The sequence below is a fragment of the Loxodonta africana genome, chromosome 10 (genome assembly GCF_030014295.1).
Source record: "Loxodonta africana isolate mLoxAfr1 chromosome 10, mLoxAfr1.hap2, whole genome shotgun sequence".
Lineage (NCBI taxonomy): Eukaryota > Metazoa > Chordata > Mammalia > Proboscidea > Elephantidae > Loxodonta > Loxodonta africana.
Window position 1 is genome coordinate 43,150,261 of NC_087351.1, and position 24,353 is coordinate 43,174,613.

The 24,353-nt window shown below is 33.7% G+C and overlaps 1 protein-coding gene across 4 annotated transcripts in view; it reads right to left on the reverse strand.

The window, feature by feature from the left end:
- The window catches only part of HECTD1 (HECT domain E3 ubiquitin protein ligase 1), a 96,419-nt gene that overhangs the window by 28,259 nt on the left and 43,807 nt on the right, over positions 1-24,353 (reverse strand). For all 4 annotated transcript variants that reach the window (XM_010588571.3, XM_023546072.2, XM_010588572.3 and 1 more), the window contains exons 11-24: positions 19,414-19,552; positions 19,035-19,205; positions 13,942-14,164; positions 13,133-13,396; positions 12,953-13,029; positions 10,506-10,640; positions 9,797-9,943; positions 7,985-8,079; positions 6,678-6,783; positions 4,422-4,556; positions 3,727-3,866; positions 2,984-3,307; positions 1,845-2,011; positions 1,568-1,744 (exon numbers count right to left, since the gene is read on the reverse strand). In XM_010588571.3, coding sequence (XP_010586873.1) covers positions 1,568-1,744; positions 1,845-2,011; positions 2,984-3,307; positions 3,727-3,866; positions 4,422-4,556; positions 6,678-6,783; positions 7,985-8,079; positions 9,797-9,943; positions 10,506-10,640; positions 12,953-13,029; positions 13,133-13,396; positions 13,942-14,164; positions 19,035-19,205; positions 19,414-19,552 — 2,300 coding nt within the window. The remainder of the gene's footprint in view (positions 1-1,567; positions 1,745-1,844; positions 2,012-2,983; positions 3,308-3,726; positions 3,867-4,421; positions 4,557-6,677; positions 6,784-7,984; positions 8,080-9,796; positions 9,944-10,505; positions 10,641-12,952; positions 13,030-13,132; positions 13,397-13,941; positions 14,165-19,034; positions 19,206-19,413; positions 19,553-24,353) is intronic.

The window sequence follows — 24,353 nt, forward strand, 5'->3', positions numbered from 1 at the left end:
GAACTAAAAACTAAAAAAAAAACAGGGGGTACAAACATATTAAACATAACCGTCACAAAGCCCTCACCTCCTCCTATCCCCAGAAGAGTTTATAAATAAATAAATGTAAATAGGCATTATAAGAAACAGTTGGCTTAAGTATTTGGAAGCTAAGAACCTCTTTGACAAAGGTTTTAAAGCATGACTTCACAGGAATGGCTATCTTGGTCAGCCAAAATGCCAAATCCCTACATTGGTCAAATCAGCAGAACAGGCCTTTCTTGATTGCTAAATTACATAATTAAAATGCCAGTTTTCCTATTCTACTGTTTCAGTTAACTCCAGCTCAAGAAAACACAAAACAAACAAAAAAACTGCATTAACTTATCCCCAACTACTCTACTCTCATCAGGTCACATCAGGACTAATAATTTAGGGGAGATAGAATATTAAAGTATTTCATTAAGAAGCCTAAAAATAGGAACACTTGAAATTTCTAAGTTGAATGGTACTAACATCTCAAATATTCTAGCATTTATAAATTCGCTCACTGTAAACCTGCTATGATTTAATGACGATTTGCAATTAGCGTACGACCATACAGAAATTCATTTTTTTAAAGCGCATTCAGTAGCGTGGTAATTTGAGGAAAACAATCTTAATAGTCATATAATCAAAGGGTTTGTTTAAATAAGTAAATGCCATTATCACATAAAATATTAAGATATTAAACGCTACTCATTCTCCTAAGCACTGTCACTTCAATTACAAATCTTTAAGTATTTGGTATACATTGAGAATATGAACACTTTTCTGTTTTTTTTTTTTTTTTGGCTAGGTAAAACTGTTAAGAACCCACTACTGCTTAGGTAAATTATCTGCTAATAAATCAGCCTACAGTTTTAAGAAAAAAAATTAGCCACTACAGGTGCCTCTGAGAGTTAACGGCAACTTATTAAGTGGGTATGGACTGCCCATAAAATATACAGCGTCAAAGTAAAAATGAACTTGATTTAAAAACAATGACCTTTACAAAACATGAAAGTGAAAAATCCCAAAGAAAAGCTGGTAGACTCTGACACGCTGTGAAATATCTCATAGCCTACAAATAGATGAAGAGGCTATGATTCTTATTCTATGCTTTTTTGAAAAAATAGTAATTAAAAATGGTAATACTTTATCTTCTACACTACTTATAACACAGTAAAATATTATCGCCTGATTCGGTGAAGCTACCAAGATATGGAAAAGCATAAGAAATTAAAATAAAATCCAGAGGAACAATGTGAATAATAAGCAAACGAAAAGCCAGAAAATGTGTTTTGAGGGTATTTCAACTTATACTAATTTGCTCACCACTTCAAAAAATTAGCAGTAAGTTTCTGGTCAAAACCCAAGAATTTGAAATTTTTCCTCATTTCTAAATAAATGCTTTTTCTATTTTTAATATGAAATCATTAGGTTAATTCTTCTGTGTAGTGCTGGTACATTTATACCATTTATCAATTATCCCAAAGTAACAAAAAAAAAGAAATTTTATTATTTACATACTTGGTTTCCACACTACAAATGCTAGGCACCTACTCACCATTATGTAGCTCTCCTGTGACAGTGCCTTCCCCCTGTGGGCTTCCATCCTGATCTCGCCATTTCCAATCAAGGCCTCGGATCACCCGAGCCCCCGGAACCATGTATTTCAGAACCTGGGAGCGTACCAGACGTCTCTGTCTTCTAAGATTCGCTTCTGCTTCCTTAGCTGCCTTTCCTATAAGGTGGAAATTGGTGCAATGCCATAAGCAAAATCACTTCTTATAAATTTAAGTAATGATTTAGTAAGTTACAAGAACCTCTTCTCAGCTCTTTACCTAGCTGATCTTCACATACTCCATTTACAGTGCCGTAAAGTTCAAATCCAGACAGTGAGAGGTAGTGTGTTTGTCCACTAGCATTCTTCCCCATCTGTTTTATTCTCACATGTCGCCACCCTTGTTTCTCATCCTTTGGTGGATCAAGAGGCCAGGTTGCTGTTGACCTGCAAATGTGTCAGGGAAAAAATTGTGTAATGTTTTAAAACAACTGATAAAGATCTCAAGGTGGGGAAGATTTTTTTTACATAATAGAGAACTATAGGAAAAATTAACTTCTACATTTAGTCAATAGTTTGTAACAAAAATTAGGAAAAATAAAAGAGGAAAAAGGCAAGAAAAGTTAAAAATGCAATGTTTAAATGTATACTATGAAATCTGACTCATAACATTCAGTGATTTATGACTAACAGAATCTAAAGAAATAAGACAAAGTTAAAAAGGAAGAGTAATATACCCTTTTATGATAAAAGAAGATTTTTTAAAATTCTTGCAAAGTTTTAAATCCTGTATTAGAATTTTAACTTTAAAGCTTGAAAAGTCTGCCTATTAATCTTAATGTTAAGAAGTTCCTTCTACAACATATCAAATCCAAAAAGCAAATAACTCCAGTTTATCCTTCAAAATGTGCCACAGACAATGTACAGTTAAAACTTATTAAAGCTAACATTTTAGAAATTAATGGGCTTATGTCTTAAATAATAATAAACTATCAACATAAAATTTAGGAAAAGAGACATATGAAAATAAGTAAATGAAAAATTCAGCTTTAATGCCATAATCAGCAAGACACTGTAAATTTTTTGAATATTCATATGTAAATACATAGAAAGTTTAGTAAAAAACTGCCTTTTTTTGTTAGTATTCTATATTTATATAGCTGTACATCAATTTTTTAAATAAACAGGCTAAGCTTTCTAGTAATATTCAATCTAAAGCTTTTGACAAGGTTTTGGTAAAGCCAGTACTTTAAAGCTTTAGTATTTAAATTACAGAATCAAGTGATTTGTGTTTAGAAAAAAAATCTTACTTCAGTATTTCACACAGAAGAGAGCTCTAAGGGTACACAATTATAAACAAAACAAAAAACACTTAGCTCTTTATTGAGCTTTCCAATTTTCAAAGACTCCTCAACTAACCCTGGTTCATTGAGACTGCAGTCATCAACATGGGTATACAAAGAAGTCCAGTTCTGTCCATCTTTGGATACCTGGAAAACCCAATTTCTCAAGGCAGACCTTCCATAACCACGAGCATGACGAAGTGTATAGGCTGATGGTATCACCCACAGACCCAGATCTATGGCAAACCAAGCATTCTTATCATCGTTGCTATGACAATTTAAAGCTGAATTATCACGACTTAAAATGTCTTCTAAGCGGCCGTAAGGTAAGTTTCTTCCTTCTGAGGATGTCACTACTACAAGTCCATAAGCAGCTGGATTTACCCACTCATATGCAGTTCTGCACAGAAATTAAAAAAAAAAAAAAAAAAATTATCAGTTAACACTTAAAATAATTATTTATGCACATTAGCTTTTTTAAATATAAAATTATGTTAACTTAAATAAAATTCTTTAAGTAACAATTTAAACATTTTTTTTCCTCTTAAATATAATTTAGTTCATTTTAAATTTAACCTAGAAGACAAAATGCCTCAGAACTGCAGGATACTCAAAAAATGATTCATACACAATATGATGAAAGAAATGAATGTCACTGAATTATATATGTGAAACAGTTAACTGGCAACTATTTTGCTATATATATTTTCTGCCACGTTAAAAAAAATTTTTTTTAATGGTTCATAATTTCATTCTACTATCTAGAATTCTTTTTTCCAGGTGAATGCAGTCACTCTAGATTAATACAGAGTGACTTACTTGGCATTTGTCCCAATCCAGTAAATAATTCCATTTTCATCAAAATCATGCTGGTGCCGAAATATAAAATTTTGGCCTTCTCTCAATTTTCGAACAAAAACAAATGAAGATCGGTCAAAATCATACCACTGCTTTGCTACCTAAAACAAAGAAATTATGGAAGACATTAACCTTATTAATGTTGCATATTTATTACCCGTTTTTTTCTATGCCTTTAATGTGAACTGTTTTCTTTTATTAGAAGAGATGCTCATCAAAGAAAATTTGGAAAAATATGAACCAGGAAGACCCACGACCAAAACGATCTACTGATAATATCACAGAGCATACACGTTAATCTACCATTTCAGTGCACAGAATAGAACAAAGTCTTGACCATACTTTACATAAACATTTTTCTATTATTACATTTTATACATTTTAACAGCTACATAGTATTCAAATGAATAGAAATAGTTATCTACTTGACATTCCCTTATTGGTTAAAATTTTGTTCACTATTTCAGTACTACACATAACTAATAAACATCTTTATGTAAAAAGCACTTATGGTGCATGTAAGATTATTTTCTTAGAATAAATTCCTAGAAATAGAATCACACTATCACCATAATCTCTGGATTCCTATTTCTCAAACTCGTTCTCTAAAGAGCAAAGCTGTTGCAGAGAATACCATTCCCTTGCCATACACTCACCATTTTCAAGAGATACTGTTCTAGAGATTCAACCGTAGCCAAGGGTTCCATCTTCAACATTCTGCCAGTCCGGTCTATCAAAGCAGTTTCACCGGGTGCACGCTCCAACCGAAATCTTAATCTTCTTGTAAGTATCTACAAAGAAATGATCAAAATACTTCAGAAAATACCTTGCCTTTCTCCTCAGAAAACACAATTTAGATTTATAAAGCATAAAGGAAGGGAAGAACGAACGAATGTTTTTCTACTAGATGTTTAAGAAAAAAAAAAGGAGAGGGGCCTCTTGAATAAGTCATAACAGCTATCAAGAAAGACAATTAACTGGTTAAAATTTCTACACGACTTCAACAGCATGTGGTTTAAATAAAATTATATAATACTCTAACAGAAGTATTACATATCAAACTTGTAAGTTTCAATATTCCAGGTAAGTTTTTTAAAAAAGTAGCTGTTGAGCTAATTATTTTCTTCAAAGCTAAACTACATTAAATAATCTATGGCTAATAAACTTTAAAAAAAATACAAGATAACCTTTGGTCCAATGCATTCTAGTAAGTGACAAGTATGGACTAGCAATTTCAGGTAGCTTCATTTCTTTATCAATCTTAACTAATCTTAATTAATCTTAAAAGACATAACAAATATCTGTATGTATATTTTAAAAGAGCCCAGGAGCCCTGGTGGCATAGTAGTTAAGAGCTCAGTTGCTAACCAAAAAGTAAGCAGTTGGAATTCACCAGCTGCTCCTTGGGAACCCGATGGGGCAGTTCTACTCTGTCCTATACGGTTGCTATGAGTCAGAGTCAACTCAACAGCAACAGGTTTGTTTTGGTTTTGGTGGTGCAGTGGTTAAGAGCTCGGCTGCAAACCAGAAGGCTGACAGTTTGAATCTACCAGCTGCTCCTTGGAAACCCTATGGAGCAGTTCAACTCTGCCCTCCAGGGTTGCAATAAGTCGGAATAGGCTTGACAGCAACAGGGTTCTTGCGCACAGTGGTTAAGCACTCAGCTGCTAACTGAAAGGTTGGTGGTTCAAACCCACCAAGGACAACAACAATGTGTATTTTGGTAACACTGCAGACTGCAAAACTACCAGAGGGTACACTGTGGGGTCTCCCAGCCTTTGGATCTTGCATAACTGTCTGAAAATCAAAAGTCCATGATAAAAATGCTAGATTATAAAAGCAGCCAAATTCTGAATCTTTGTGATCCATTTCCACCTCACTGATGTACCAGGGATAAAACTTTTAGATGCACCATAAAATGGGCCCTACCTGGTCTCTATCAGAATGTCTGAAACAAAATAAAAAGTGGCCCTGGGCATCTGTTTAGTATGGCACAATGTCAAGTGTACTAAATGTAATATAAAACCCTGGACAAGCTCTCTAGTCTGGGGCCTAATGCTAATGTAACACTACTGGGTTCTCGGGGGTATGGCAAGTTTTGTTTGTGGGAGAAGACACTGTTTGAGTAAATGTAGATTCTTAGTCACTTATTAAAGACTGTATTGAAAGAATCTATTCCATGCAATGTAATGCAGGACAAGCTGGATAAAGGCAAGATTCAAGGAAGAAGGATCTGCTAGAAATTACTAAAGTAACCTACAGAAGATGTAATAAAAATTTCGGCTGGAATGTTAGCTGCTTCTTTTGCTTGTTCACATCTGGATCACACCTCCTAACAAAAGAATAACTGAATGAATGATTGAGACTATCAAACAAATAATGTCTTGGAAGAAAAGAGACCATAAAACCAAGTGATAATGACAGCTTTCCCAAAGGATCAAAAGAAATGGCAAAGGCAGAGGTCATCTGGCTCTAACCAATGACACTGAGAACGACATTAAAAAAAAAAAAAGTGTACTTAAAGGACTTTCACTTTTTTTTTAATACACTGATACACACAGAGACAAGGAAAGGACTTGACTCATAATTCCAGAACAGGGGAATTGCTTTCTCTGCTAGAGTATCTTTTTCCACTTACGATCTACCAAATATGATTAATTACTTACAATAAATATTTGTGGAGTAAATAAATGCATCACTTTCCATAGTGATTTAACAAAATAGACCAGAAATACCAACGCATTCAATAGTCACTAAAAAGTATCAATCAAATGGGATTTAAGTCAAAGTTTTAAAGACTAAGCAGAATTATTATTTTAATCCAACATGAAAGGAAAAGAATTTTTAAAAAGTGTAAGACTATCCCTAACTACATTCAGCTCAATAATACTGACTGCATTTTTCATGGTTACCTGGAGGTTATATGTGGACCCCGGTGTATCATACAAATGGAGAGGTAGACGTTCAATAGATTCTAGTACAGCAATTAACTTTCGAATTAATGCAACTGCGGGTCGACTGTGAGGAAAAAAATAATTGCTGAAAGTTTTTATAAGATTGCATGCAAAAAATTCATGTAGCAATAGCAGTAACCAACCTCATATAGACCCTACTTTGCTCATGAACACAAAGAGAAGCTTAATTTTGTGTTAGACTACTTCTCTCTCTATCTTACTTTCACAACTCAAAGTCCTTTATTAAAGAATACTTCATTTTTGTAATAAAATCCTTATTAACTGCATTCAAAGCAGATGTGTCATTTTCTCAAGTTTAAGCAATTTTATTATGAAAAATTTGATATATACAAAAGAATATGAAGCAACAAAGTTTGAAAAATAATAATATTTGATAGCAAGGAAATAATAAGATATACTTTCTCACATGTTATTGGTTAAACTGTAAATTGGCATAACCTTTCTAGAAAATAATCTGACCATCTGCATCAAATTTTTTTTTTTTAATTATCTATAACTTTTTGAAGAAACTTATATAAAAGGATGGTCCACTGAGGCTAGTTTTAATATTAACAAAAATCTGCAAAGAAATGAAATATTCTATACAGGAATGTTTCAATAAGTTATTGTATGTATAAAAAACATAATATGCATTCATTAAAATGGTATTTTAAATAATGAAATTAAATTTTAGTTATTATGAAAAAGTTCAATCACATACAAAAGTAGACAAAATAGTATGATGAACTCCCATCACCCCATAACCCAGCTTCTTAACAATTATCTACTAATGGTCCATCTGTATCTATCTATATCAACACCCACTTCTTTCCTCCCCATATACTTCGAAGAAAATGCCAGACAGCATATCATTTTATCCAGAAATATTTTCAGTATGTATCCTCGAAAAATCATATTATCACATAAAAAGAACAATTATTACTTAATGTCATCAATCATTTTTCAAATTTCCAATTGTATCTTAAATAGAAATGTAACTTAAGCTGTGATCAGCTATATCCATAGCCAATATATAATTTAAACTTTTATTCCATTAGGTTAAGAAAATATTTCTCAAGTTTCCTCTTATTTTATATTTACATCATAAACTACTTTTTAAATTAAATTCCCTTAAAATTTTTAAAAATTTTGTTAAAACTTTAGTTCCTCGAGTGTATAAGCATTATATCATACTCTATTTCAAAGGAAATATACATCTGTGCAAACACTGCAAAGAATAAATTAAAGGAAATTTGAAGTTTTACCTTTCATCATCTTCATTTTCACTAAAGGCTGTTTTGAAAACATTTATTCTTTCTACCAGTTGACTACAATCTTGTTTCATATCTAAATCCATGCTCTAAAAAATAGAAAGTGTACAAAAAACCCTTTTTAACTGAAATTTATTAAAAACTCATGCAGAGATGAATATTATCATAAGAATTACCAATAAAGCCTGAGTAGAATCATTATATGTTATAGTGTAGTCAGCAATTGTTCTGCTAAATCAGTGTTCACCAAAATGTAGTATGAAAGGTGATTTCAGATGATATATGGAAATTTTCCTTTTCAACAGTACATATTCAATGAGTTGTAGAAAAAAATATAACTAGTGTATCAAAACCATGATTTCATAGGTATTACCTAATGATATAATGTCATATAACTGTAATTTCATAAATGCAAACACATTCAAATAGTAAAATTAATGAAAGGAATATAAGACTGAAGTTAAAGAGGATCCTTTCAGAGTGTACCACCATGTATAATGATTAAGATCAAGACATTCACAGCCTTATCTACCCTGAGATCAGAAGAACTAAATGGAACCCGGCTATCGCTACTGACCGTTCTGACCAGGGCCACAATAGATGGATCCTGATAGAACTGAAGAACGCAGAACGGAACTCAAATTCTTAAAAAGTCCAGACTCACTGCACCAGTTGGGACTGGAGGACTCCCTGAGACTATCGCCCTGAGATACTCTTTAAACCTTGAACTACAACTATCCCGAGGTCACCTTTTAGCAAAATAACAGATCAGTGCACAAAATAAAGGATATTATCTGTGAATGCAGCCCTCCATTAAAAAATCACCCAGCTATGAGACCAAAAGATCATCAATTACTCTAAAACGAAGATGAGACAATAAGGGGACAGGCAAACTAGGAGGCTGGAAACAGAACAACCAGAACGCAATTAAAGAATGTTGACACGTGAAAAAAATGTAACTAATGTCACTGAACAAAATGTACAGAAATAGTCAAATGGGAATCTACTGTGTAAACTCTCACCAAAATCACAATAAATTATTATTATTTTTTTTAAATCAAGAAATTAAAGTGGCAAGTAGAACTGAAATGGGAGAAAACTTTCACTTTTTACAAGTGTATTCTGTTAAAATGTTATAATATGTATATTTTCTTTCACTAAAATAAAGGAAAAAATTTTACCACAATAATAGATACTCAATATACACAAAATTCAAGAGAAATATAAGGTTATTAACAAATACTTCTGTCAAATATTCATATAAACTTCCTAAACTATCGATGTTCATAAATTAATTTTATGGCATTTAACTTAGGTACTTTAAGAAGGAAGATCTGTAGACTAAGTTCTTTTTACATAACTTATGCTCTGGTGGTGCAGTGGTTAAGCATTTGGCTGCTAAGCAAAAGGTCGGCAGTTTGAATCCACCAGCCGCTCCTTGGAAACCCTACGATTCTACTCTGACCTACAGGGTCACTATAAGAATCGACTGACTCAATGGCAACAGGTTTTATAAAGAAATCAGAGCAGTAAAAAATAACATTAAATCTTAAGCTAAAGTGAGTGTTTTATTCAACAAAACCTCGAACAGATTATAACTGCAGAACTTAGAAATCAAAGTAGACTCAATTAATTCAACTGGCTTCAACTAATGACGCCACTTAAAAGAAAGGTTGGAGAAATTAGAAACATTAATTACTCAGCTTTTTAATATTTCTTGACAAAACACACTAAAAGTCCCTGTGTTATAAATAATTTTTAAAACTATACTATACTTTTAACTTCCTTACTACTTGATAAACTTACATTGTTTAAAACAGTAAGAAGCGCTTGTACCAAGCCACTACTGCACATTTCGTACGGTGAAATTGTGTTTTCATCCTTCAAAAGTACAATTAGGTTTTCTAAAGCTGTCTTCATTAAATCTCTCCAAGTGTTCTCACCTTCAATACACTAAAAGAAAAAGAGAAATTTAATGAAGACAATAAAAAAATAAGCTTACCTTTTAAAATACTTATTTACCAGAATATGAATTATCATGAAAATAAATTAAGACAGTAAACAACATTAAGAAGTTCAAATTATTAAAGCAAATTATCTCTACTGGGGTCAGCAAGCTTCTTTGTGGGAATCAGGTAGTAAGCAGTTTAGACATACAGGCCATATGGTCTCTGTCACAACAATACAACTAAGCTGTTACAACACCAAAGCAGTCAGAAACAATATGTAAATGATCCTGTGACCCAATAAAACTATTTGTGCACACTGAAATTTGATTTCCAGATAATGTTCATGTACCATAAAATAGTTTTCTTTTCATTTCTTTTCAACTACTTAAAAATATAAAAACCATTCTGAGCTCACAGGCCACACAAAAACACGTAGTAGGTTAGATTTTGACCATAGGCTACAGTCTAACAATCTCTAATCAATAACCAGAATATAAAAGAGGCGAAAACAGTAAATTGAGATTCACTGAGTGTCATAAAATCTAGAAACTAGAATTTAGACATACTTGTCTATTTGTATGAAGTTCCCAAGATGACTCTAACTGAGTTGCTATGTTTCTGAGTGTTACCACTACTCCACGAGGCATGCTTTCAACAGCTTTAAAGTGGTCATCATATAAATCTCGAGCCATAGTTCGTACCTACCAAAACAAACAACAAGTAGGAATTTTTACTCTAATTAATAATTTTACCCAACAGTCCCTTCTACCTGTATGTATGCAATTTTAAGAATTAGAAAGTTGGTTCCATGTCAACTTTCAAAAAATATTATACTTCCATTCACATTATATCAAAAGTTCTAACAGTTGAAAAAATTCCCTAGGTTTTAGTAGTGTGCTAGGTAAAATGAAGTCTTAGAATTTTTGTTTTCAATTATTTAAACTTTTTATTCATGAATCAAATAGGTATGCATCTGAATCTAATTTACACGATCTGTAAAAAATTAACGTTCTTTTTACAAAAGTAATCTGTTTTAGAGTAAAACAATTGGAAAATACAAATAAACTTAAGAAAAACCACCTGCAATCCCATAAATCAGAGTTGACCCTTTTAATATTGTAATTATCCCTTAGGTTTCATGTCTCTTTCTATTTACAAATTCACACCTAGTGTACATGACACTCATATTTACCTATTCCTCATGAGAAGGTGTGATTGTATTTTGTTCATTTGGGTACTGATTACCTCAGATTCAAGTTAAAATAAAGTTATTTAAGAAAATAACCCCTACATGTCCCAGGCTTGAGGTGGATGAAATTTAGTACCTAACACTCTTTTAAAATGTATGCTTCGGGTAAACTTAGGATTTATCTGGGTTCATTTAAATCACAAACTAACCCAGCATATTCTTTAATGAAAAATAATTTACTCCCTGAACTATTTAATAAAACCTTGTTCCATTCTATTTTGTTATGCCTTTCAGAATTAAAAGATAGGAACTTCTGCATACCGAACAACTTTAAAGAGACAATCTCTTCAGAGAACAGCTTAAATAAAGCCTATTAAAAATAACACTTAAAATTATTTTTACCTAAAATTACTATATTTTGATAAATACTTCTTTAATCACAAAAGAACAGCCACTTGATCACTGAGTTGCTACTAATTTCAGTTCAAGAAATTAAATCAATGATCATACATTTTCAAGGAACTGAAAACATGAGACTTCTCAGTGGTTTATTTTTCTTTTATTTTATGAAACTTCAATTCCCTATGATTTAACCTAGAGCTGGTTGTTTAATACAACACAGCAGGTATTTAAAGGAACTCCTGAGTAGCTGAATGGTATTAAGCTTTATTAAGAATTACTTAGGTCAAATTCCATTTAATATCTAATGACTATCTTCAATTGAGTGAGATATTTCTTTTTCAAATGCCCATAAGAAGGCCTGGATTAGAAGAAATCTCTGGCCTCACACTCTTTTTAAACACATACAGAAACAATAATGAGCGAATATATATAGCTACAGAGGTAATACACATTTATTTAAAAAAAAAAATTAAATCTATTTTCTTCCCAAGGTCTAGCATCTGAAAATATCTTTGGGATGACCCAGTATGCATATGAACAACTGCAACTGACAACATGAACACCTTCATCTAAAAAAATACTGCTCCGAACAAAATCCATTATTACCATTTCTATGGCCAACAGCATAAAAAACACAAGTACCCTCCCCTAATCCCAAACACATACAAAGCATTCTTTACATACTGTAATAGAAAAACTACTTTATATCACTATTATAGGCAAAATAAAAATATTGCCACCAGAAAATGTTGACTCTTAACTATGACAATATTTTATTTTTTAAAAAATGAAATAACATACATGAACAACTGACGTTAAGTCAAGATAGAAATACACTAGCCCTACTTAAAAAAAAAGCTTACGTAACTGGTAAGTGAAACTTAAAATTAATATTGTGATTTTGAAAGTGGAGCCAATAATGCGTTTGTTCCTGCATCTTTAGGAAACAGGATTTTCATCTAAGATGCCATTAAAACTAAGCATTAAAACAATCTCAACCTAGAACCAAGCATTCAATTTGCTACATCACTAAGTGTTAAAATCAGGATTGGAAAAATACGATGATGTATTTCCAATGGCATTGTATCAGTAAAAATATTACTATCATTAATAACTATTTTGGTATGAGTTTAAAGTTTCTGTGATATTAATAACAACTAATTTTAAAATCATCTGAATTTTATCTCGTATTTTTATTTTCCACCTTGTTTAGTATATTTAGTACACGTATAAAAATTGTAATAAATACACATGTACTGTGGAAAATAAAATAATGAACACAGAAAAAGCAAAACTAAAAATATGACATATTAGAGTAGTTTAAGTTACACACGGTCTATTTTTTAAATGCTTTTAATCTACCATTCAAACTTAACCAAGCCAGTATAAAAGACAGAAAAACAAGGTATCCCACAAATATACCTTTTGCTTTGTTTTTTCTAACTTAGATTTCAGTTTTCTGCCTCTTTTGCCAGTCCAGCCAGTCACAAATTCTGAACCTTAAAAAAAAAAAAAAAGGGCATTTCATAGAGCATATGCTATGCAATTTAACATACACATTTATTATTACCTGCTAAGCCAACTACACGCCTACATACTTACCCAGAGAAGTTTCTGCAGTGAATGAATGTTTTGTTCCTCTATTAGATTCAAATACAAAACCAGGTAGATCTTCTTTCAATATCGTAGCTTGCTGACCATCTGAGTTATGAATAGCAATTTCTCCTTCTTTCAAACATGTTAGTGACCAATTGCCTACGGTAAGTTTAGTGGGTCCTGGTGCTGACAGAATAGGTTGACTAGAAGTGGATGGCTTTACTTGGCCTCGGGCTCTTTGTAACTTCTCTAAGAACTCACTTCTGCTTTCTATAAAGACAAAATGCTTGTTGTAAACCTCATTCCTTTCAAATATTTCATGTTCCAAAACAAAAGAAATTACCTGTTGGAATACCAATTTTTCATAATAAGAAATTAACAGAGTTTAGTTCTTTGGTATCTTCCCACCAGTTTGAACTATTTAGGTTCAGGCATAAAAGTAATCCTATGGGAATAATTTTTCAAAATACGAGGATTCGGGGGAAAGACATAACCTGAGACAGAAACATACACATACGACTTAACACATGACAGAAGGCGGATTTACCTAGAAGGTTAGAGAGACTAAAAGTAGAGACAGTTGGGGCCCGAAGTACAGCAGTGTAAAATACTATTCCTTGTCTCATAGAATAAAACAGCATTTATGAAATGCTCTCAGGGTACAATACTTTTTCTCTGTTTATATTAAAGAAACTGGTCATATGATCATTAAATGTATGTTATTTCTATGACCACAGTAATAAAAACATGAGCAGAAAAACAAATTATGGGAATACAGAAATTAGTAAAATCTTTTAATTGAAAGAAAATGTTACCTGAACTATCTGATCCACCTTCAGGACTACCACTTGAATACATGGTGGCGAGTTTTCCATCCAAGATAAATCTGAACCATCCATTACTGCCATTAGATAATTCCAAGGCTGCTGCATCACTCCAGATATATAAGCAATCCCTTCCCCTAATGATTGACCAGTCTCTCCAATGATATGGTTTCCCTTGCTGCAATTCTTTAGCATCTTCCTGTGGTTCATCTTCCTAAATGTGTAAAATTACTCAGTGAAATCAGGAAAATAATTTCTATTTCAAATACTCAGAAGCATTTTTAAAATGTGACCATGAATCAAATTTAAAATTAAAACATCCTAAATATAATAATTCAATATGTATTCCGATTCAACTATCTAAAATAAATCTCACAAATAATTCCTTAAAAAAAATGTTAAGAAATGCATACAAATAATGATCTAAGTTATGTCATTTCTAAGTGTACTGGTAAAGAAGACTAATGGATTAGTTCTCTTCACAACATTTAAGTCTATGATTCATTTTGAGTTAATTTTTGTATATGCTATATATGGTGGAAACCCTGGTGGCGTAGTGGTTAAGTGCTACGGCTGCTAACCAAGAGGTCAGCAGTTCAAATCCCCCAGGCACTCCTTGGAAACTCTATGGGGCAGTTCTACTCTGTCCTATAGAGTCACTATGAGTCGGAATCGACTCGATGGCAGTGGGTTTGGTTTTTTTTTTGGGTATATATGGTAAGGGTTTTTTTTTTTTTTTTTTAATATGGTAAGGGTCGAGGTTCATGTTCTCATATATGCTTTCAAATTGTTCAAGCATCACTTTTTGAAAAGATCACCCTTTCCCGATTTAACTGTCTTAGCATTTTTGTACTAGCAAAATCAACTGTGGGTGGGTTACCGATCTATGTTTATGCTATTATCTCACTTTTCTTGATTACTACAGGTTTATAATAAGACTTGAAATCTGGCAGAGTATATTCTGTCCCACTAACTATTTGTCTATGTTTCTGCCAATACAACACTGTCTTAATTACTATAGCTTTCAAATAAGCCTTGAAATCCCGTGGCATATTTCCTTCAAATTTGTTCCTTTTCAAGGTTGCTTTGTCTACTCTAGATCTTTTGTATTTCCACAGGTATGTTAGAATTTGCTTGTTAATTTCTATAAAAATACTGCTGGGATTTCAGTTGAGATTGCTGTAACATATTTCTTGGATAAAGAATTCCAAGGTGTTGAACCCAAACATCATTTTTTGTTTTCCTTTTTTTTTGTTGTTAAATCCTGTAGTAATTCTGATGATTAACCAGATTTAGGAACAAAACACACCCTTCAGGATTCTACAATTACAAGCTATACCCTGACATTCTCTCAAAAATATTACTACTCTGTTACTAATATATAGTACCAAACCAAACTAAACCCACTGTCATTGAGTCAACTCTGACTCACGGCGACTCCACAGCATTTCCAAGGCTATAAACCTCTATGGAAGCAGACTGTCATAGCTTTCTACCACAGAGCTGCTGGTGGTTTGGAACTGCTGACCTTTCAGTTACCAGTCAATTGCTTTAACCACTACGTCACCAGGGCTCCTTAACATACAATCAGCATTCACTAAATGCTAGGCACAACCACTGCTGGAAATCAGGGAAGATGGATATAAAAATATTTTAAATTTATAGTCACAGTAAACATCATTAATGGATACTGGAAAATAGTGGGTAAAAGCTTATAATATGCATATTTACAGTCTTAAATTATCTCCTTGTAAATTGTTAATTACAAAGGGAAAACAGTAATTTTGCAAAGTTACTAAATGGTTAGCAGAGACAACCTTAACTAAGCGATCAACTTAATATCATAAGCAACAGGGCACGTGACCACCGTGTGCCTCTGAGAAAGCACATGATGCACCGAGAAGGACAAAGCATCACTTCTATGGTATTCCTGCCAAAAACACATAACCTGAACCGAATCATGAAGAAACGTGACACAAACACAAACTGAGGGTCACTGTCCAAAATAACTGCTCTGTCGTCTTAAAAAATGCCAAGGCTATGAAAGACAGAGAACAGTTGAGAAATTGCTGCAGCTTCTCAGGGACATGCTAACTAAATAAATGTAATGTGTGCTCCTGGACTGGATTCTGCACTGGGGGAGAAAAAAAATGCTATGAAGTATGTCAAACACAAACCAAACCCACTGCCGTCGAGTCAGTTCTAACTCATAGCAACCCTACAGGACAGAGTCGAACGGCCCCATAGATTTTCTACGGCTGTAATCTTTACAGAAGCAGACTGCCACATTTTTCTTCCCCAGAGCAGCTAGTGGGTTCGAACCACCCATCTTACAGGGCTCCTACATTAAACACAACTGGCAAAATTTGAATATGGTCTCTGGATTAGATACTAATTTTATATATCAACATTAAATTTCATGACTTTGATTAGATGTGCTAGAACTATGTAAGAGAATATCTGGTTTTTTCTGTAAAGAATTTAGGCATAAAAATGAATACTATACATCCAGCTTACTCTCAAACAGTATTTTTTACACACACACGGGCATGTGCACAAATTATAAAGCAAACCAGGAAAAATGTTAGTGAATTTGAATAATGGATGTTCTGATATTCTTTCACTATATTTGCAACTTTTCTCTAAGTTAAAAATTGTATCCTTCATATGGAAGCGAAAGAGGCCCCAGATAAGTAAAACATTACTGAAAAAGAAGAATAAAGTGGGAGTCTTTACACTCCCTGACTTTAGAACATACTATGCCCCAGTAGTCAAAACAGCCTGGTACTGGTACAACAACAGATTCATAGACCAATGGAACGGAATTGAGAATCCTGGCACAAATCCATCCACGTATGAGCAGCTGATATTTGGCAAAGGCCCCAAAACAGTTAAATGGGGAAAAGACAGTCTTTTTAACAAATGGTGCTAGCATAACTGGATATCCATCTGCAAAAAATGAAACAAGACCCATACCTCACACCATGCACAAAAACTAACTCAAAATGGATCAAAGACCTAAATATAAAATCTAAAATGATAAAGAGCAAGGAAGAAAAAACAGGGACAACACTAGGAGCCCTAATACATGGCATAAACGGTATACAGAACATTACTAACAACGCAGAAGACAAACTAGATAACTGGGAGCTCCTAAAAATCAAACACCTATGTTCATTCAAAGATTTCATTTCACCAAAAGAGTAAAAAGATTACCTACAGACTGGAAAAAAATTTTTGGCTACAACAATTCCAATCAGCATCTGATCCATAAAATCTACATGATACCGCAAAAACTCAACAACAAAAAGACAAATAACCCAATTAAAAAATGGGCAAAGAATATGAACAGGAACTTCACCAAAGAAGACATTCAGGCAACTAACAGATACATGAGGAAATATTTACGATCATTAGCCATTACAGAAATTCAAATCAAAACTACACTGAGATACAAACTCACTCCAACAAGGCTGGTATTAACCCAAAAAACACAAAATAATAAATGCTGGAGAGATTGTGGAAAGACTAGAACACTTATACACTGCTGGTGGGAATGTAAAATGGTACAACCACTTTGGAAATCAATTTCGTGCTTCCTTAAAAAGCTAGAAATAGAACGATCCAACAATCCCACTCCTTGGAATATATCCTAGAGAAATAAGAGCCTTTACTCCAACAGATATATACACCCACGTTCACTGCAGCACTGTTTACAACAGCGAAAAGATGGAAGCAACCACGGTGCCTATCGACAAATGAATGGATAAATAAATTATGGTATATTCACACAATGGAATACTGCATAATAATAAAGAACGATGAATCTATGAAATCTCATAACTTGGTGGAATCTGGAAGGCATTATGCTCAGTGAAATTATTCAGTTGCAAAAGGGCAAATATCGTATGAGACCACTATTATAAGAACTCAAGAAACAGTTTAAACACAAAAGAAAATGTTCTTTGATGGTTACGAGGGTGTGGCATAGGGAGAGGGGTATTCACTAATTAGATAGTAGACATGAACTATTTTAGGTGAAGGGAAAGACAACACACAATACAGGAGAGGTCAGAACAACTGGACTAAACAACTAAACCAAAAGCAAAGCAGTTTCCTAAATACAATCGAATGATTCGAAGGCCAGAGTAGCAAGGATAGGGGTCTCGGGAGCATGGTTTCAGGGGACATCTAGGTCAACTGGTGTAACAAAATGTATTAAGAAAATATTCTGCACCCCACTTTGGTGAGTGGCATCCGGGGTCTTAAACGCTAGCAAGCGGCTATCTAAGATGCAACAATTGGTCTCAGCCCACCTGGAGCAAAGGAGAATGAAGAACATCAAAGACACAAGGTAATTATGAGCCCAAGAGACAGAAAAGGCCACATAAATCAGAGACTACATCAGCCTGAGACCAGAAGAACTAGATGGTGCCTGGCTACATCCGATGGCTGCCCTGACAGGGAACACAACAGAGAATCTCTGAGGGAGCAGGAGAACAGTGGAATGCTGATCTTAAATTCTCGTAAAAAGACCAGACTTAATGGTCTGACTGAGACTAGAAGGGCCCTGGAGGTCATAGTCCCTGGACCGAATATTAGCCCAAGACTGGAACCATTCCCAAAGCCAACTCTTCAGACAGGGATTGGACTAGACTCTAAGAGAGAAGGTGATACTGGTGAAGAGTGAGCTTCCTGGCCCAAGTAGACACATGAGACTGTGTGGGCAGCTCTTGTCTGGAGGCAAGATGGGAGGCCAGAGGGGGAGAGGAGCTGGCTGAATGGACACAGGGAACACAGAGTGGAGAGGAGAAGTGAGCTGTCTCATTACGGGGAGAAAAACTAGCAGTACAGAACAAGGTGTATATAATTTTCTGTCTAAGAGACTGACTTGATTTGTAAACTTTCACTTAAAGCACAATAACAAAAAAATTGTCAATTTTAAAAATAAAATTAACCAAAAAAGGAATTACAGTACTATTTTACATTGAGTTTTGTTTTTTCAGAAACCATCATTAAATTGAAATTAGATTTTTTTCCAAAGAAACCCTATTCCTGACACCACTGTAATTAAGACTACTCACTTTTTCTGGTTTTGACTCCTCTTCATTCTCGTCATCAGAGGAAGGACCCGCCAAAGTTGATACTTTGCTAATTACACCAAGCCTGGCTAGCTGATCCAAAAATATATCCCCACCTTTATCTACTAAATCCCTTATGATCTGCAAGGCCAGTAAGTGTCCATCATCATCATCCTGTGAAGGGGAGTGGAGAAAAGAAAGAAGTGACAGCAAGGAAACTAACTGAAAATGATAAAAAATAAGTTTAGGTGCATAGAGTAGACAAACACAACAATTTCCCACAGAAGAATGATTTGCTGAAATTAGGACAAAACTTATTTCACTTAACACTATTAAAAAGGAATTAAAGCTACAGGAGTTGCAAGAAAGATAAGAAACTGACCTCTTGATCAAGAACGGTTGCAGTGATTTCCACTAGTATTGTAGGCAAATTGTGACCCACATCGGAATCACAAACTTCTTTTAACAGTGCTTCAGAGCAAAAATGAATCATTTTTCGAATTAGAGCAAGACTTGCTTTCCTTGAAGAATTTAAAAAAAAAATTAATGAAGCAATGATAAACTGAAATAATCCAAAATGCAACTATGCATTCATAAAAAATAATATACCCAATATCACATTTTACACACTCTGCTGAAGAGTATACTTAAAAATTGAGACTCTATACTAATACTAATTCATGTTTATGTTTGTTTTTGAGGTCATTTAATCTATTTTCTATTACTACCAAAAAGACTTACTTTTATAAGTTTTTTATACGTGTTATTATACTACTTTATATTCAACCAGGATCAATGTTAACCTGCCATAATTTTAGAAAATCACATGAATCTCGCCTAAGAAAATAAACGGTGTAAAATTTTAAATAACCTAAAATTTCCCATAACCCAAAATAAAAAACACTAACAATTTAAAGTATCTGATAGCTCATATGTAAAAGAAATTTTTAATTAAAATATTTTTATTCTTTTCAAGTTTAAAATTTGTGTTCACTGTAACAATATTTTCCTGTAAATTAAAAAACAAGAGATCCTAGTAATCTCATGCCCCAAAATATTCCCGCTGTTAACAACTTGGCATGTGTTCCTTGCCTTGTATTCACCCAGAGCTTTGCTTATAACATTGGAGCCCTTGGTGTTAGAGTGGTTAAGAGCTTGGCTGCAAACCATTCAGCAGTTTGAACACAGGAAATACTTAATGAAGTGGCACAAACTAACTTCACTATTATAGCAAGCAACCCATTCTGGTCAAATAATATACACATACGCACACAAATTTAAATTTTAATAGACTAAGAGAAGACTGGTCTATAACAGAACCAATAATTGATTCATTTGACAAAAATTTTCTGAGCATCTAACAATATTCTCAGCACCCAGCTGTAGATACCATTATCCTTGAGGTGACTTCCACAGGAGAAATGGAGGGCCAAAAATCGATACTAACAGCCAAGACAGGCACCTGACACCACTGTAATTCTATAGTACATGGTCTTTATGTATTTCATAACTCTCTCTAGCTGAAATAAACATTATATATTCCTTAACTAAATAAATGTATTTTATTACAAATTCAAGCACATTATAGAAAATAGGGGTTGGGGAGGAAGTACCCTAAAAGGGTTAGTTCCTTCCAGTTTTTGTTAACGGTCATTTGTACAGCTGCAAAATCAGTATTTATGTATAATAGTTCTTTATCTTGATTTATTTCAATTAATAGCATAAGAATATTTATGCTTTTATCTATCTCCCTACCTAAAGCTGTATCATATGCTGAGCTCTTATAAGCCAGGAACCCTTTTATAATAACCCTTTAAAAACATGATACCTCATTTAATCCATACAACCACCTCTATGAAGTGAATTTTATTATCTCAATTTTATAGGTGAAGAAACTCACACCCAGAAAGGTAAGTCTACAAGGTTACAAAACCAAAAAATTAAATAAATAAATAAATAAATAAACCAAATCTGTTGCCATTGAGTTGATTCCGACTTATAATGACCCTATAGGACAGAGTAGAACTGCCCCACAGGGTTTTCAAGGAGTGGCTGGTGGATTCGAACTACAGACCTTTTGGTCAGCACCTGAGCTCTCACACACTGTCTCACCAGAGCTCTGAGGTTATAGAGGTAACATATTACAGACCTTGAACTCAAATTTGTATCTTAAGCATTACACTATCGATAATATTCATAACAAAATTTTCTCTTTCAACACTAAAATGTAAACATTTATCTTACTACAGTCTTTTTGATTATAAGCAACACTGACTCTTTTATGGAAATAGTTTTTCCCATTTCTTCAGTAGAGAAGGATTCTTGGATCTAAGAGTCTGAAGACATTCATACATACTGAATTGTAGCAGTACTGAATCCATACTGGCAAACTGATTCCAAAAAAGACTGTCAACATTTTACATTATTATCAGACACGTATGTACTAATTCACTACAATATTATTACTGTTTAGTTTCTTATGTATTAAATGGGTAAATATGACATCATATACACATATATATATTTTAATGGAAACCCTGGTGGCGTAGTGGTTAAGAGTTTGCCTGTAACCAAAAGGTCGACAGTTCGAATCCACCAGGCGTTCCTTGGAAACCCTATGCGGCAGTTCTACTCTGTCCTATAGGGTCGCTACGTGTTGGAATCAACTCCACGGCAATGGGTTTGGTTTGGGGGTTTTTTGGTTATATTTGCTAAAAATGACCAATCTGCTGGCATTTTTATTTGGATTCAGAGTTTGTATGGTAGGGCTTTTGTTGCTGTTGGTAAAACCGTTTTTGATATGTAGCAGTTTTAGGTTCTATACATAAGGTAAAATTTAAAATGACAGATTTGACTAACACAAAGTAAGTTTTGTGAGTCATTCTTCCTATCAAGATCTGATAAACACATGTTTACTTTTTGTTTTCCTATGGCTCTTTTTTTAAATTTATCTAGAATTTGTTTAGATATAGAGTATAAGGTCTAGACTTTTTTGTTATATTTTATTTTGTTGTTGTTGTTGAAAATATACACAGCCAAACATACACCAATTCAACAGTTTCTACATGTACAATTCAGTGACATTAATTACATTCTAACCGTTTTCATCCTCCTTTTCTGAGTTGCTCACTGGCCCCTAAGTTTCCTATCTAACCTTCTGAGTTGCTGTTGTCAATTTGATCTCATACAGACAGATCTTACAAGAGCATAATGCTTAAGGCAGACATTCTTTACTAGTTAAGCTAATCTACTGTTCAGTTTTAAAAAGACTTCAGGAAATATTTTTGCTGTAAGGTTTAAGGATTATCTTAGGGCAATAGTTTCACAGGTTCATGCAGCCCTCCATGGCTCCAGAAAGACTGGATTTCATGAGAATTTGAAATTCTATTCTGCATTTTTCCACTTTTGAGCAGGATTGTTCTATACAATCTTTGATTGAAATGTTTAGTAATGGTAGCCCAGCACCATCCTTTTTAATTTAACTGTAAAAAAAACTATCCTAGTACCATTTACTAAATAATCTTGTCTCTGAATCATCTGGTAAATCTCCATCATAATATATTCAATTCATTATTATAACTGGCTCTATTCTACTCCACTCAAGGATACATTCTTGTGTTTACACTAACTTTTCAGATTTTTCTTTAATAATCTCACCTAATTATTCTTGTAGATGAACTCTGAGATACACCAAATTCTAACGCAAATTCTGTATTTTGTATACAACTACATAAGCTATGAATTAATTTGTAAGAATCTGTATCTTTCGATCATTTAATATTCTCATCCAAAAACAATTTACTCGTCTATCCAACCACATCTACTTTTCTCTTTCAATCAAATTGTGATTTAAAAAAAAAGAAATGATCCTTAAGGACATCTGGCTGGTGAAAAGGGAACTCAAATCTTTGTCTAGTTATCGATACTAACTCTATGGCTGTTAACCTACTAAAAAAACCTACTAGACCTCTTCAAAATTTTATGCGGCCTTTCTTCTAAAATAAAGTGGAGACATTCTCCGTCTAATATCTTGCAGAAAGAATAAGCAGGTTTTTACAAGTACTATTCCACTACCGGGAAACCCTGGTGGTGTAGTGGTTAAGTGCTATGGCTGCTAACCATGAGGTGGGCAGTTCGAATCCGCCAGGCACTCCTTGGAAACTCTACAGGGCAGTTCTACTCTGTCCTATTGGGTCGTTATGAATCAGAATCGACTCGATGGCAGTGGGTGGGTGGGTTCCACTACTGATACTGCTATCCTTTGTTTTGAAGACTCCACTGATACGCTGTGTGCTTTTTATTTCATGAGCAGACATTGTGCATAAGCCAGCACAGATAGATAATGGATAATGTCAATATATATATGTACACGTATAGACCCCTCCATTAGCTATTTGAATCAGCGCAGGTATGTCTATTCTTCTGGCTAAATTTTAACCTGAAGCAGTAAAAGAAATTAGGTTGTAACCTATTCTCCCTTGTTTTTAACACTGTTAAATAATTCCAAAAAATGAAGAACCATTTTTCAAATACTTCTAATATATTAGGCAACATGCTAAACATATAATACATAACTAATTTTTATTCATATACCTGAAAAGAATTAAATATAATTATCGCCATCTTAGAGATGAATCCATTGAGTCGCAAGTTAAATACATCGCCCACCACCACTCTTTTTAGATGTGGCCGTACTGGCAATTTGAACCTACTTTGAGGTGACTCTAGAGTTTGAGACATTTGCTGTCTTCCTAACCACAATCAAATGTGCCTGCTAATTATTACTTGGGGAATTTAGCAACAGCTGTGCTAAAACTAAAATTGTGTTTAGATAATCTCCAACCATTTTTTTTTAAAAATGACAGCAAATAATACAATAAAGGAACTTTGCTACATGGCGGCATATCAATTATGTACCAATTATAATTTTCTGATGGCCTTAACATGAAGCAGTTCTCCAAATACTGGCATGACTGCTTGTCCTCTAAAATTTCAGACCAAATTATCTTATTCAAAATTGAATTCGTTCATTTCTTATTCCTTATGATTCAAGCCCTTCAATAAAAAAAATAAGTGTAGTCATACGAACACCTATACATCTGTACATATTTGGGGAAGAATAAAGACCAAGCTTTTAAATGTTCGCTCGAAAGTATCCTGCTGCCAAATCTCTCCTATTTAAAGCACATTGCTTGCGCTCTAACATCAACTCATAATACTGGTATTTGAGGCACCTGAATCCTAAAAGACTATACGTTCTAGAGTTAAAATGACCAAAATCAAGTCCCCACCACTCAGCCGAAATCCTGGCAGTCATCCTTT